This window comes from Chiloscyllium punctatum, chromosome 9 (assembly GCF_047496795.1).
Source record: "Chiloscyllium punctatum isolate Juve2018m chromosome 9, sChiPun1.3, whole genome shotgun sequence".
NCBI lineage: Eukaryota > Metazoa > Chordata > Chondrichthyes > Orectolobiformes > Hemiscylliidae > Chiloscyllium > Chiloscyllium punctatum.
In genome coordinates, this window is record NC_092747.1 from 4,399,780 (window position 1) to 4,413,811 (window position 14,032).

Here is a 14,032-nt window from a genome sequence, read left to right on the forward strand (position 1 = left end):
TGTTGGAAGGAGCATCTGAAGATTGTGTTTCCTGAGCTAACTGTATCTGCCAAGACTTCAAAAAAACAACCATGTGTGATTAGTGAATTGACCACATTTGCCAGGAAATCACAGCAAGAAACTCTACAGCAATAAATCATTTTGCCTTCAAGAATAACCTGTTGAAAATACGAACAGGAGTAGACCATCCCACTGAGCCTGCCATGCCATTCAATACGATCATGGCTGATCAATCACTACGATACCTTTTACCCCCACCATATTCCTGTAAGCCTGTAGCCAAAGTGATGTTTTATAGCTGTATACTGACAGTGTATGTTAACCAATTATTGCATTTTTATTAAATAATTTTGATAAATGATTTTTTAAAATAAGAAACCTAACTGAGAGATCTCTTGTTTAAACCTGATATCAATGAAGAATTTAGCTGATGACCTTGCGAATTCTTGGTAAAGTATTTTAGTTTTTGTGGTGGGGTCTGTAGAACAATGGGACAACAATGATCAGTGCTCTCCTCCTCTAATAAAATTAGAGTCTCCCCAGGTCAGTCACTTTTGAACTAACAGCCCTTCCAGGCTTGACAGCAAGCTATCAGTAGTTATGTGCTTTCCAGGATGCCTTGTTACGTAAATCTCCAATGTTCTTGGTGAACCTAAAGACACCACTCCAGGTATGACTACAAAATTTGAAATAAGTTCCATCTTCCACAGTGCTTCAGAACTATAGTCCTCTACCAACAGTAAACCTAAAGCTTCTTCCTAATAATATCATAGCAGAACAAAATTTCAAATGTAGCAATCCGATCAAAAACAGAGCTCTCCGGTTTATTGGCACTTCATAAATTAAGGCAGCTTCATTAGCTCTGGCACTCCTGCAGAATGGAAAAATAGAAAATGGGAGCAGGGATAGACCATTCAGTATGACCATGGCTGATTGTGCAACTCGCTATCATCTTCCTGCTTTCTCCCCATATGCTTTGATCCCTTTAGCTCCAAGTGCTATGTCTTACTCCTCCTTGAGAATATTCAATGTTCTGGTCAGAGTTGTTTTCTGTACAGAACATTTCACAGGTTCCCCACTCTCTGGGTGAACACATTTCTCCTCATCTCAGTCCTAAACGATCTACCCCTTGTCCTTACACCATGGTCCCCCTGGTCTTGTACTCTACAGTCATCAGGAACATCCTTCTTGCATTTACCCTGATCAGTCCTGTTAGAATTACACATTTCTATAAGATTCTTCTAAACTCCAGTGCATATAATCCTAACTGATTCATGTTAGATCTGTCTTGTCATCTCAGGAATTATCCAGAAACTGGGGCCAACTCTGATATTCTATTTCTTTCCATTGATGGATTTGTTTGATTTTCTTTTGTAGGATGGTGCCACCCACCCCATCCTTTGTGGCGCACAGTTTTTATCGAATGACTGTCATTTGGCTGCTTGTCTCTGTAGGTTGATCAGTCTTGGAGGAAAGAACGTATTATGCACGTCCCAATCTGCAAGACTGACTGTGAAGACTGGTGGAAGGACTGTCAGGATGATCACACATGCAAGAGTAACTGGCACAAAGGATGGGACTGGAGCACAGGTGAGTGCCTCCTGCTCTCTGGCTCCGAGGCAGTAAGTGCCAGCTGCACTCAGCTGTGTGTTTAACACTTGGGGAAAATAAGAACATCAGGAGGTGGGGCTTGAAGAGACCATTTGGCCCTTTCAACCTGTTCCAACATGCGAGAAGATTGTGACAAATCATCGGGACTGGAACAACTGGTGTCCTCGTTAGGTGGTGTTGAACAATTAGGATTGGTGCCACTTTATACATGTGGCAAAGAGGAAAAAGGTGCATAAAGGAATGTGAGCATTGGACCTTACACGAGAAAAACATTGAAAGACAATATAAAATAGGAAGTATAATTCTAAAGGGGGTGCAGGACAGATGCACCCAGGTCTCTAAATGTGCAGGTTGTTTAAGGGGACAGGACTGGGACCACGGTTAACAAAGGAGCCTGGACTTCATTAATAGGGGCAGAGAATACAAGAGCAAGGAGGTGATGCTGAACTTGTACAAGACCTCAGCTGGAGGATTGTGTTTAGTTGTGCCACATTTTCAGAAAGGTGCATTGGAGACAGTACAGAAGTGATTTGCAAGAATGTTGAAATGTCTTTCCTGGAACCAATGAGGAGACTTTGAAGCAGCTGGAACTGTACTCCTTGCAGAGAGGATGACTGAGAGGAGATTTGATTGAGGTTTTTAAAATCAGCATGGGCTGGATAGACTAGATAATGAGAAGCTGTTCCAGCTCAAAAGAGAGAAAAGAGTAAGAGTGGCATAGATTTAAAGTGATGTATAAATGAAGCAAAGGTGATGTGAGGAAAAAAAATTCCTTCGGTGAGTAGTTGGTGTCTGGGAATGCATTGCTTGGAAATGTGATGGTAGATTCAAATGAGGCTTTCAAAAGGGGCATTAGGTAGTTATTTGGACAAAAACAGTGTAAAAGTTCATAGTCGTAGAGTGTGAAAATAGACCCTTCGGTCCAACTCGTCCATACTGACCAGGCATCCCAATCTGGCCTAGCTCCATTTGTTAGCATTTTTCGCATATCCCTCTAAACCCTTCCTATTTATAACCTCCATCCAGATGCCTTTTAAATGTTGTCATTGTGCCAGCCTCCATAACTTCCTCTGCCAGCTTGTTCCTTAAACGCACCACCCACTACCTGAAAAGGTTGCCCCTTAGGTCCTTTTTAAAATCTTCCACTTCTCGCCTTAAGCCTATGCCCTGTAGTTTTTGACTCTCCCACCCCAGGGAAAACACTTTGTCTATTTACCCTATCCATGCCCCTCATGAATTTATAAATCTTGATATGGTCACCCCTCAGCCTCTGATGCTCCAGGGAAAATGGCCACAGCCTGTTCAGCCTCTCCCTATAGCTCAAACTCTCCAACCTTGACAACATCTTTGTAAATCTTTCCTGTACCCTTTCAGGTTTAACAGCATTCTCCCATAGCAGGGAAACTAGACTGTATGCAGTATTCTAAACATGGCCTCACCAATGTTCTGCACTAACGTGACATAACTTCCCAACTCTATACTCATTCTTTTGACCAAAAGAGGCAAGTGTGCCAAATGCATTCTTCACTCCTATCTATCTGCAATTCTACTTTCAAGGAACTGTGAACCTTTACGCCTGGGCCCTACCACTAAGTGTACACATCCTTCCCTGATTTGCCTTTCCAAAATTCGACACTTCATCTTTATCTCAATTAAATTCCATGTACCACACCTTGACCCATTGGCCCATCTGATCATGGTCCAATTGCACTCTGAAATAATCTTCTTCACTGTTCACTACAACAATTTTTGTGTCATCGACAAACTTACCAACCATACCTCCTAAGTTTGCATTACTAAGTCTTTAAGTAGGTCAGAAATTAGAATAGTTAGTTGCTTGTTTTTGACCAGCGCAGACTCTGGGCTGTAGACCTCTAATAATTCTTGGTAGCTTAAGAAAACTCAATGCCGAAATTAAAAACCAGATTCTCTTTAATGGGGTCAATAGAAGGATAAAGATTTCCTGCACCATCTCCATTTCATGCATCAAAGTAACACTCAAATTGCACAGTATAACTAGAGCACTGCAGATGCTGGAAATCAGTAACAAAAGCAAATTACTGGAAAATTTTAGCAGGCCTCAAATAGAAATAATGTGTGGGAATATGGGGGAAAGGGAGGAGATTGGCACGAAATATTAGAACCAGTGCAGACACGCTAGGCTCAATTAATTAATTAAATGGGATACTAAGATGATTAAATGAAGATTGGTGATGTGGCTTTTCAATACATAAATACTTCAAGGCCTGTCTTATAACCGGTGAAACCAATATATGTCCAGATAGGTTCATGGAGATGTACGGCACGGAAACAGACCCTTTGGTCCAACTCATCCATGCTGACCAAGTATTCTAAATTAATCTTCTCCTATTTGCCAGCATTTGGTCCATATCCCTCAAAATGCTTCCTATTCATATATTCTGGGCGAGAGCAGGAAGCAATACTGATGACATCATCAGTATATCAAAGAATAAGAATTGTGGTTGGGGCGTGAATAAGGAATAATCCACAAAACCCACAGATAGTCTTAGCTGGGCCCATTGGGTCTCTGACTTGGAGAAAATGAGATGGGTGAAAGTAGAAGTTGCTCGAAGTGAGAATGAGCTAAGGTAGAGGAGGGTGCTGTTGAATGGAGGATGTTGAATGGAGACTGTTTAGGCCTCTTTTTTTTTAAAACAAACAGGAGCCTTGGTGAATTTCTAATCGAGAATATACACTGCTGTTACTGAGAGTTAGTGGTGGATGTGGTGCCAATCACGTGGGCTGCTTTGTCCTGAATGGGGTCAGGTTTCTTGTGTTGTTGGAGCTGCACTCATCCAGGCCAGTGGGCAGTATTCTATCACAGAGTATTAGCCAGGACAGATGGATTGCTAGCCCAGTGACTTGACCATTACATCAGCGTCTCCAGGCTAACTACACTACATTCTTTCTTTCTCCTCATTTGACTGGTTCCCTGCAACATGGTACAGTGGTCACTTTGCTCATCCACTCTGCTGCATGGCCTTCTCAGGTTCTCACAGTCCCCTCGCCTGTTAGGTAGCGTGAGATTGAGGCTATTCAGTTTTTAACTTGGCGATCTCCACATCTGCCTTACTTGCAGGCTCACCCTTCGATACATGGACTAATTTTTAAAAAATTCATCCATGTGATGCGGATATCCATGACTGGGTTTCAGCATTTATTCCCCCCTCCTTAATTGCTCAGACTGCAGTTCAGAGTCAGCCATATTGTTGTGTGTGTAGATCACATGTTGACCAGGTGGGTAAGGATGGCAGATTTCCTTCCCTGATTAGTGAACAATTTGGGCTTTCACCACAATCGATGGTGGCTGCTCAGTCACCATTTGATCGGCTTTTTGTTCCAGATGTTGTACTGAACTAAAATTTTGCCATTGAAATGGGATTCAAACCTATGTCCATAGAATCCCTACATTGTGGAAGCAGGCCCTTTTAGTCCAACAAGTCCCCACAGACCCTGCAAAAAATAAGCCACCCAGACCCATTCCCCTACATTTACCCCTGACTAATGCACCTAAACTACACATCCCTGAACTCTATGGGGCAATTTAGCATGGCCAATTCACCTAATCTGCAAATCTTTGGACTGTGGGAGGAAACCCACACAGACGCTGGGAGAATGTGCAAACTCCACACAAATGGTTGCCCGAGGCTGGCATCGAGCCTGTCACTGTGAGGCAACAATGCTAACCACTGAGGCACTGTGCTGCCCCTGTCATGGAGCATTGGCCTGGGGATCTGGATTACTAGTCCAGTGACATTATCAGTACACCACCACTAACAGATGACCATTTCCTGAACTGACTACATTGCAGTGTCTGGAGCTCATCAACTGTATTGAAATTTGTAAGCCACATCCATTTAATGGAGATGTCATTGCCATGGCTGTCCAATAGCTCTCAGATGCTACAGCTGCAAAGCATCAGCTGCCCTGATGTGTTCATTGTGTTTTCTTGAACTTCTCAGGTCATAAGTACAGAAATATTCCTGCTGGGGCTCTTGTGGTGCACTGGTAGAATTTGTACCTCTGGGTTAGAATGTCTGAGCAGGTCACAGAGATGTACAGCACGGAAACCAATCCTTTGTTCCAACTCATCCATGCCGACCGGATATCCTAAATTGATTTAGTCCCATTTGCCAGCATTTGGCCCATATCCCTCCAAACCCTTCCTATTCATATACCCATCTAGATGCCTTTTAAATGTTGCAATTGTACCAGCCTCCACCACTTCCTCTGGCAGCTCGTTCCATGCATGCACTGCCCTCTGCGTGAAAAAGTTGCCCCTTTGGTCCCTTTTTAAATCTTTCCCCTCTCATTTATAAACATTGTTTAATTCGCCTGTATCTATATTAAAATTTAGCTAGGTTATGCAATTATTGCAATTGCTTAGGGCTGTACAGTACTGCTTTAGGCCACTGTCTGTCTCTCCAAACCTGCTTACCTAATTCAAGTCCTTAAAGCACTCACCAGCTTCTGGATAGATTAGACTAGGTTAGATTCCCTACAGTGTGGAAACAGATCCTTCAGCCCAACAAGTCCACACTGACCCTCCGAAGAGTAACCTGCCCAGACCCATTTCCCTCTGACTAATGTACCTAACACTATGGGCAATTGAGCATGGCCAATTCACCTGACCTGCACATCTTTGGATTGTGGGAGGAAACCGGAGCAGCCGGAGGAGACCCACGCAGGCACAGGGCGAACGTGCAAACTCCACACAATTGAACCTGGGACACTGGTGCTGTGAGGCAGCAGTGCGAGCTACTGAGCCACTTGCTTCCTGCCATGTGCATAGAATTCCCCCCCAAGCTAATGTTGAAGCCTCATCGCAAATTGTGCTATCATGTGGTAGTAGAACCTGCCTAATTTTATAGAGAACTGGTGATTCACACCTTGGTTGATACTGCCAAGTCAGCTACCTGCTATCTTGTTAATGCCAATATGCTTTCAGGTATTTGATGTATAACTATCACTACCAGGCAGTTTCTGTTGATTGGGTTCCTTAACTATGTTATGATTTTAAAGCTCTGAACTAGAAACTGATTGCTAGCTTAAAATGAGTTTACAGAGAGGAAAGGTTTATTTTTTGAGGAGTTGAGCAGTTTAGGGCTATGCTTGTTGGAGTTAAGAAGATTGAGAGGAGATTCAATTGAGGTATATAAGATACTTAAGGAATTAACAAAGTAGATGTAGAAAAGATGTTCCCCTTACGGGGCAGTCCAGAATAAGAGGTCATAATGTTAGAATGAGGGATAACAGATTTAAAACAGATGAGGAGGAATTATTTCTTAAAAGGCCATGCATCTGTGGAATTCACTTCCCAAGAGTATAGTGGGCATGAAGTAATTTTAGAGAGGGGCGAGATTTTTAATTAGTCATGGTTAAAGGATTGTGGGGAGTTGGAAGGTGGCGTTGATGCCAAGATGAGATCAGACATGATTGTATTAAAGGGTGGACAGTGTAGTATCAAGGAGTTCTAGCAAAACTGAAATCAGTGAGCATCGGGGGGCAAACTATCCACTGGTTGGAATCATACTTGGCACACATGAAGATGGTCATGGTTATTGGAGATCAGTCAGCTCAGCTCCAGAAAATCTCTGCAGGAGTTCCCCAGTAGTGTCTGAGGCCCAACTACCTTCAGCTGCTTCATTAATGACCTTCCTTCTATCATAAGATCAGAAGTGAAGATGTTCACCGATGATTGCACAATGTTTGTGACTCTTCAGATACTGCAGCGATCCGTGTTCAAATGCTGCATAATCTGGACAATATCCAGACTAGGGTTAATAAATGGCATGTAACATTCACGTCTCACCAATGCCATGCTATGACCATCTCCATCTCCAATAAGAGACAATCTAACCACAGTCTCTTGACATTCAATGGTGTTACCATCACTGAATCCCCTATTATCAAAATTCTTGGCGTTACCATTGACTAGAAACTTAACTGGACTCGCCACATAAAGATAGTGACTACAAGAACGGATCAGAAGCAAGGAATGTTGCAGCAAGCAACTCATCACTTGACTCCTGAAAACCTGTTCACCATCTCAAGGCACAATGTCAAGAATGTGATGGAATACCCCCCCCACTTGCCTGGATGGATGCAGTTCCAACAACATGGTTGGCAGTTAGAAAACAGTAGGAATCAAGGAGTCGCCAATGCCCAGTGGGGTACAGCAGGATTCAGTGCTGGGATCTGCTATTCATAATGTATTAGTGATTTAGATGAGGGAACTAAGTGTAATATCTCCAAGTTTGCAAGTGACAAAATCTGGGTGAGAGGGTGAGTGTGAGGAGGATGCAGAGATGCTGCAATGTGATTTGGACATGCTGAATCAGTGGGCAAATCTTTGTTAGCTGCAGTATAATGTGGATAAATATGAGGTAGCAAAAACAAGAAGGCTGATTATTATCTGACTGATGTATCAGGAAAGGGGGGTGCAATGAGACCTGGGAATTCTTCTACACCAATTGTTGACAGTAAGCATTGCAGGTGCAGCAGGCAGTGAAGAAGATAACTGGGACGTTGACCTTCCTAGTAGAGAATTCAAGTATAGGAGCAGGGATGTCTTGCTGCATTTATACAGGGCCTTGGTGAGATCATACCTGGATTATTATGTGCAGTTTTGATCTCTTTACCTAAGGAAGGATATTCTGGCTATTGAAGGTGTGCAGCAAATGTTTTCCAGACATTTCCTGGGTTGGCTGGATTGAAGAGGGACTGGTTTGGTTTTTGCTGGAGTTTAGCAGAATGAGGGGGTGATTGCTACAAAACTGTACCAGGGCTAGAGAAGATAAATTCAGGAAGCGTGTTCCAGATGACTAGGGAGTCCAGAACCAGGGTCACAATCTAAGAATATGGGATTGATCATTTAGGGCTGAGATGAGGAGAAATGTTTTCATCCAGAGTGGGGGAAGCCAAAATGCTGCATAATCTGGACAATATCCAGACTAGGGTTAACAAATGGCATGTAACATTCACGTCTCACCAATGCCATGCTATGACCATCTCCAATAAGAGACAATCTAACCACAGTCAAAGTTCAAACTAGAATGTTGTCAAAAATACAATAAATATAGTTCTTTGGGTTAAAGGGATCAACGAGAATGGGGAGAAAATGGAAACATGATCAGCCATGATTATATTGAATGGCAGAGCAGGACAGAAGGGCCTGATAGCCTATTCCTTTTCAGATTTTCTTCATTTCAGAATTTCTAGGCTGCATGGTGGCTCAGTAGTTAACACTGCTGCCTCACAGCGCCAGGTTTGATCCCACCCTCAGGTGACTGTATGGAGTTTGCAAATTCTTCCACTATCTGCGTGGGTTCCCTCCGGGTGCTTCTGATTCTTCCCAAAGTCCAAAGATATGCAGGTTTGGTGAATTGGCCATGCTAAATTGCCCATAGTGTTCAGGGATGTGGAGATTAGGTGCAAGAGTCAGGGGTAAATATAAAGTAGGAGAATGGGTGTACGTGGGTTATTCTTCAGAGGATCAGTGTGGACTTGTTGGGCTGAAGGGCCTGTTGACAGACTGTAGAGATTCTATGGGTTCCCACTTGCATCAGATTCCCAAGATTGTACTTCTAGCTTATCATAGTCAGGCCTGCTCGCATTCTGTGCTCACGTTACTTTCTGTTTGGGGTTAATAAAGGTGTTTGATCTGTGTCACTTCAGACTTATTTCCAATAAGGTATTGTATTTTTTTTTTGACAAATCTTATTTTAGGGGTAAACCAGTGCCCGACAGGAAGCAAATGCGAGAAGTTTATTAAATTTTTCCCAACTCCCCGGGACCTTTGCGAGAAGCTGTGGAGTTACTCGTATGAATTCACGGAACATGATCGCGGGAGTGGCAAGTGTATTGCTATGTGGTTCGACACCTCCGGCTCCAGGCAGAACCCAAATGCGGAGGTTGCACGGTACTATGCCATTCAGAAGGGTCTGATCGCATCCTCTTCGTCTGTTGAGCTGACTGTCTCACTGTTCCTGACTCTTCTGCTGCTCTCTGTCTTGTCTTAGCTTTCCCTGGCTATAAGCAGAAAGGAGAGTGGACTGTTGAAATACATCTCTTGCATTTTCCCTTCTGCATTCACCGGCTCTGCCATATCTTGATTTTAAAAAAGAAATTTGTTTGCTTTTCTTGCTGAGGCAATCCATTGGCTATGTCCGGGGGTGAGATTTGTCAGGGGAGAGGAGATGTTGCACTTGTTATCACTGTCATTGTTATGGGTAAGTGGCAAAAACGCAAAGAGCATATTTATACAGCACCTTTTGTATAGCAACCTCAGGATATTCCAAAACACTTTACAACCAGTGGATTGCTTGTAAATTCTTGTTCCCTGTTGCAATGCAGGGAAAGGTGGCAGACAATTTATACACATGAAGTTCCTGCAGACATTTTCCAGTCATCCTGTTCAGAGATGTTATGACGCACCTCTGGAACAGGACTTCAGACTGGGCCCCTGGCTCAAAGGTAGGGATACTCCCACTGCACCACAGGGCCCACGAAGCTCTTGCAGATTCTTAACAATTGGATGGTAGTTCCCGGTCACAGTGACTAGCATTTGATGCCAGTTCTTAAATTTTAGTTAAATGCCATTTCTTGGTATTGTGAAATTTGAACCAGACCAATAGCCTGGACTTTGGGATTATTTGTTGAGTGACATTACCCTGCACTACCATCTGCTATACAGAGCTCTTGCAAACAGCAATGAGACAGCGACCAGATAATCTGTTTCCTGTGATGTGAGTTGAGGGATCAATCTTGGCCTTGAGAGTCTTTGGGTCCTCAGTTTAACATCTCACCCCTAAAGATGTCATCCTGGTGTGAATGACAGACATACTGTTGTTTCCAGGCTATTGCTGAGCCTCCATTCTGTTCATGGTTGGGATGAAAATTTAGAGCCTTGGTGCTGACCTTAAAAAGACTCTGATGTATAAACAGTTAAATGTTCATAATTCATCCACAGAGTGAGGGAATGTGTCATCAACAGTGCAATCAGACATTATTTACTCAGCAATAAACTACTGTACTCAGTGATGCCCAGTTCGAGTTCTGGCAGGGTCACTCAGCTCCTGCCCTCATGCCAGCCTTGGTTCAAACGTGGACAAAAGAAGTGAATTCGAGGTGAGGTGAGAGTGACAGCCCTTGACACCTCAGCTGCTTTCGAACAAATGTGCATAAGGTCATAAGAAGGTGGGAGCCAATGGCTGGACTCATTTAGCACAAATGAAGTTGTTTGCTGGAGGTCAGTTGTTTCAATTCCAAGAACAGGAATTTGTACCGTCAACAAGATCCACTGTACAACTTGCCAAAGCTCTTTAGGCAGCACCTTCCAAATGCATGACCACGTCCATCTGGAAGCATAAGGGCAGCAGATACATAGCACCATCCCATGCAAGTTCCCCTCCAAGCCACTCACCATTCTGACTTATATATCACCATTCCTTCAGTGTCACCTGGTCAAAATCCTGGAATTCCCTCGGGGCATTGTGGGTAAGCCCACAACACGTGGACTGCAGCGGTTCAAGAAGGCAACTCAGTATGATTTTCTTGAGGCTAGTTAGGAATGAGTAATAATGCTGGTACTTTGAGTTTGATGTATTCATGTAGTGTAGTAGTAACTGTTCTTAAAAAGTGATTCATTCGCTGTAAAGTGCTTTGTGTGGTCCACATAAATGCATTTATAGAACATAGAACAATACAGCACAGAACAGGCCCTTCGGCCCACGATGTTGTGCCGAACACTTGTCCTAGCTTAAGCACCTATCCATGTACCTATCCAATTGCCGCTTAAAGGTCACCAATGATTCTGACTCTGCCAGTCCCATAGGCAGCGCATTCCATGCCCCCACCACTCTCTGGGTAAAGAACCTACCCCTGACACCCCCCCCCCCCCCATACCTTCCACCCTTCACCTTAAATTTATGTCCCCTTGTAACACTCTGTTGTACACGGGGAAAAAGTCTCTGACTGTCTACTCTATCTATTCCCCTGATCATCTTATAAACCTTCATCAAGTCACCCCTCATCCTTCGCCATTCCAATGAGAAAAGGCCTAGCACTCTCAACCTATCCTCGTACCATCTATTCTCCATTCCAGGCAACATCCTGGTAAATCTCCTCTGCACCCTCTCCAAAGCTTCCACATCTTTCCTAAAGTGAGGCGACCAGAACTGCACACAGTACTCCAAATGTTGCCTTACCAAGGTCCTGTACAGCTGCAACATCACCTCACAACTCTTGCATTCAATCCCTCTGCTAATGAACGCTAATACACCATAGGCCTCCTTACAAGCTCTATCCACCTGAGTGGCAACTTTCAAAGATCTATGAACATAGACCGCAAGATCCCTCTGCTCCTCCACCTTACTAAGAACCCCACCATTAACCCTGTATTCCGCATTCTTATTTGTCCTTCCAAAATGGACAACCTCACACTTGACAGGGTTGAACTCCATCTGCCACTCCTCAGCCCAGCTCTGCATCATATCTAAGTCCCTTTGCAGCCGACAACAGCCCTCCTCACTATCCACAACTCCACCAATCTTCGCATCGTCTGCAAATTTACTGACCCACCCTTCGATCCCTCTTCCAAGTCATTAATAAACATTACAAACAGCAGAGGACCCAGAACTGATCCCTGCAGAACTCCACTTGTAACTGGGCTCCAGGCTGAATATTTACCATCTACCACCACTCTCTGACTTCGACCAGTGAGCCAGTTCTCTATCCAACTGGTCAAATTTCCCACTATCCCATGCCTCCTGACTTTCCACATAAGCCTACCATGGGGAACCTTATCAAATGCCTTACTAAAATCCACGTACACTACATCCACTGCTCTACCCTCATCCACATGCTTGGTCACCTCCTCAGAGAATTCAATAAGACTTGTAAGGCAAGACCTACCCCTCACAAATCCGTGCTGGCTCTCCCTAATCAAGCAGTGTCTTTCCAGATACTCATAAATCCTAACCCTCAGTACCCTTTCTATTACTTTGCCTACCACCGAAGTAAGACTAACTGGTCTGTAATTCCCAGGGTTATCCCTATTCCCTTTTTTGAACGGGGCACAACATTCGCCACTCTCCAGTCCCCTGGTACCACCCCTGTTGACAGTGAAGACGAAAAGATCATTGCCAACGGCTCTGCAATTTCCTCTCTTGCTTCCCACATAATCCTAGGATATATCCCGTCAGTCCCGGGGGACTTGTCTATCCTCAAGTTTTTCAAAATGTCCAACACATCTTCCTTCCTAACTAGTATCTCCTCTAGCTTACCAGTCCGTTTCATATTCTCCTCTTCAACAATACGGTCACTCTCATTTGTAAATACTGAAGCAAAGTACTCATTCACGACCTTCCTATCTCTTCCGACTCAATTTCTCTCCTGTTTAATCAGTTTATCTATAATCTCCTCCAGCTCTACAACTGTCTGAGTTCTCTGCACTCCTCTGGTTCTAGCCTGTTATACATTCCTGATTTTGGTCAGTTCACCATTAGTGACTGTCTTCAGCTGCACGAAGTTCTAGGAGACCCTCCTAAACCCCTCAGCCCCTAACCATATCTCCTTACCGACACACTATAAAGCAAGCCTCTTTGCCAAATCATTTGCCCTCACATTTCCTGAAATGTGTTGGGGTCAAATGTTTGATATTCCTGTTGAGTATCAACAAACGGTTAAACACGGTAAAGACACTATAGAAATGCACATCAATAAACTATTGCACTTAACATGGATATCTTCTGATTATCAGGCTTTTAAATACATAAATTTCAAGTGTAATTCCTTATCCTTTGAGTAATAACTGCCCCATTTAGTAATTCAAGTGCTTCCCTTAATTTTCTATACTAAATTTTGTTTAAAATTCAGGGATTTTCTATAATGTGTTTGCTATTAAGCTGAATGTCTGCAGCTTTTTAATGAGTTTAGCTATGATTTGATTAAAGACTGCAATCTTTAATTTCCCTCTGCATCTGCGCAGTGAGTTATTTATATGCTTCACTTCACCTGACGAAGGAGCTGCGCTCTGAAGGCTTGTGATTTCAAATAAACCTTTTGGACTAAAACCTGGTCTCATGTGACTTCTGACTTTGTCGACTCCAGCATCTCCGCATCAGAATTTATGTATGATCAGACTGTGGTAGCATTAAAGAACTTTAAGATCAAAATATTGTGTTTTCTCCACTGTGATTCCAAAGTTTGAACCTGGGCTGAGTGGACAGCCTGAAGGCTGTGGGTTTGAATCCCACAAAACCCCAGCATCAGAGGCCATGACTGGGGTTGTGATGCAAGCTCAAGCTGTTTTGGTCTTTCGGGTGAGATAGCTAAGCCGAGGCCCAGACTTTCTTATGGATTGACATTCCAGAGCTATTGGCACTCGGTCATGAAGAAC

At 43.5% G+C, this 14,032-nt stretch overlaps 1 protein-coding gene across 4 annotated transcripts in view; it reads left to right on the forward strand.

Annotated features, from left to right (window-relative positions):
- Window positions 1-13,808, forward strand: part of folr (folate receptor) — a 33,999-nt gene extending 20,191 nt beyond the window's left edge. For all 4 annotated transcript variants that reach the window (XM_072576754.1, XM_072576751.1, XM_072576752.1 and 1 more), the window contains exons 4-5: window positions 1,455-1,590; window positions 9,361-13,808. In XM_072576754.1, coding sequence (XP_072432855.1) covers window positions 1,455-1,590; window positions 9,361-9,653 — 429 coding nt within the window. In that variant the 3' untranslated portion in view covers window positions 9,654-13,808. The remainder of the gene's footprint in view (window positions 1-1,454; window positions 1,591-9,360) is intronic.
- Window positions 13,809-14,032: the final 224 nt, after the last annotated feature.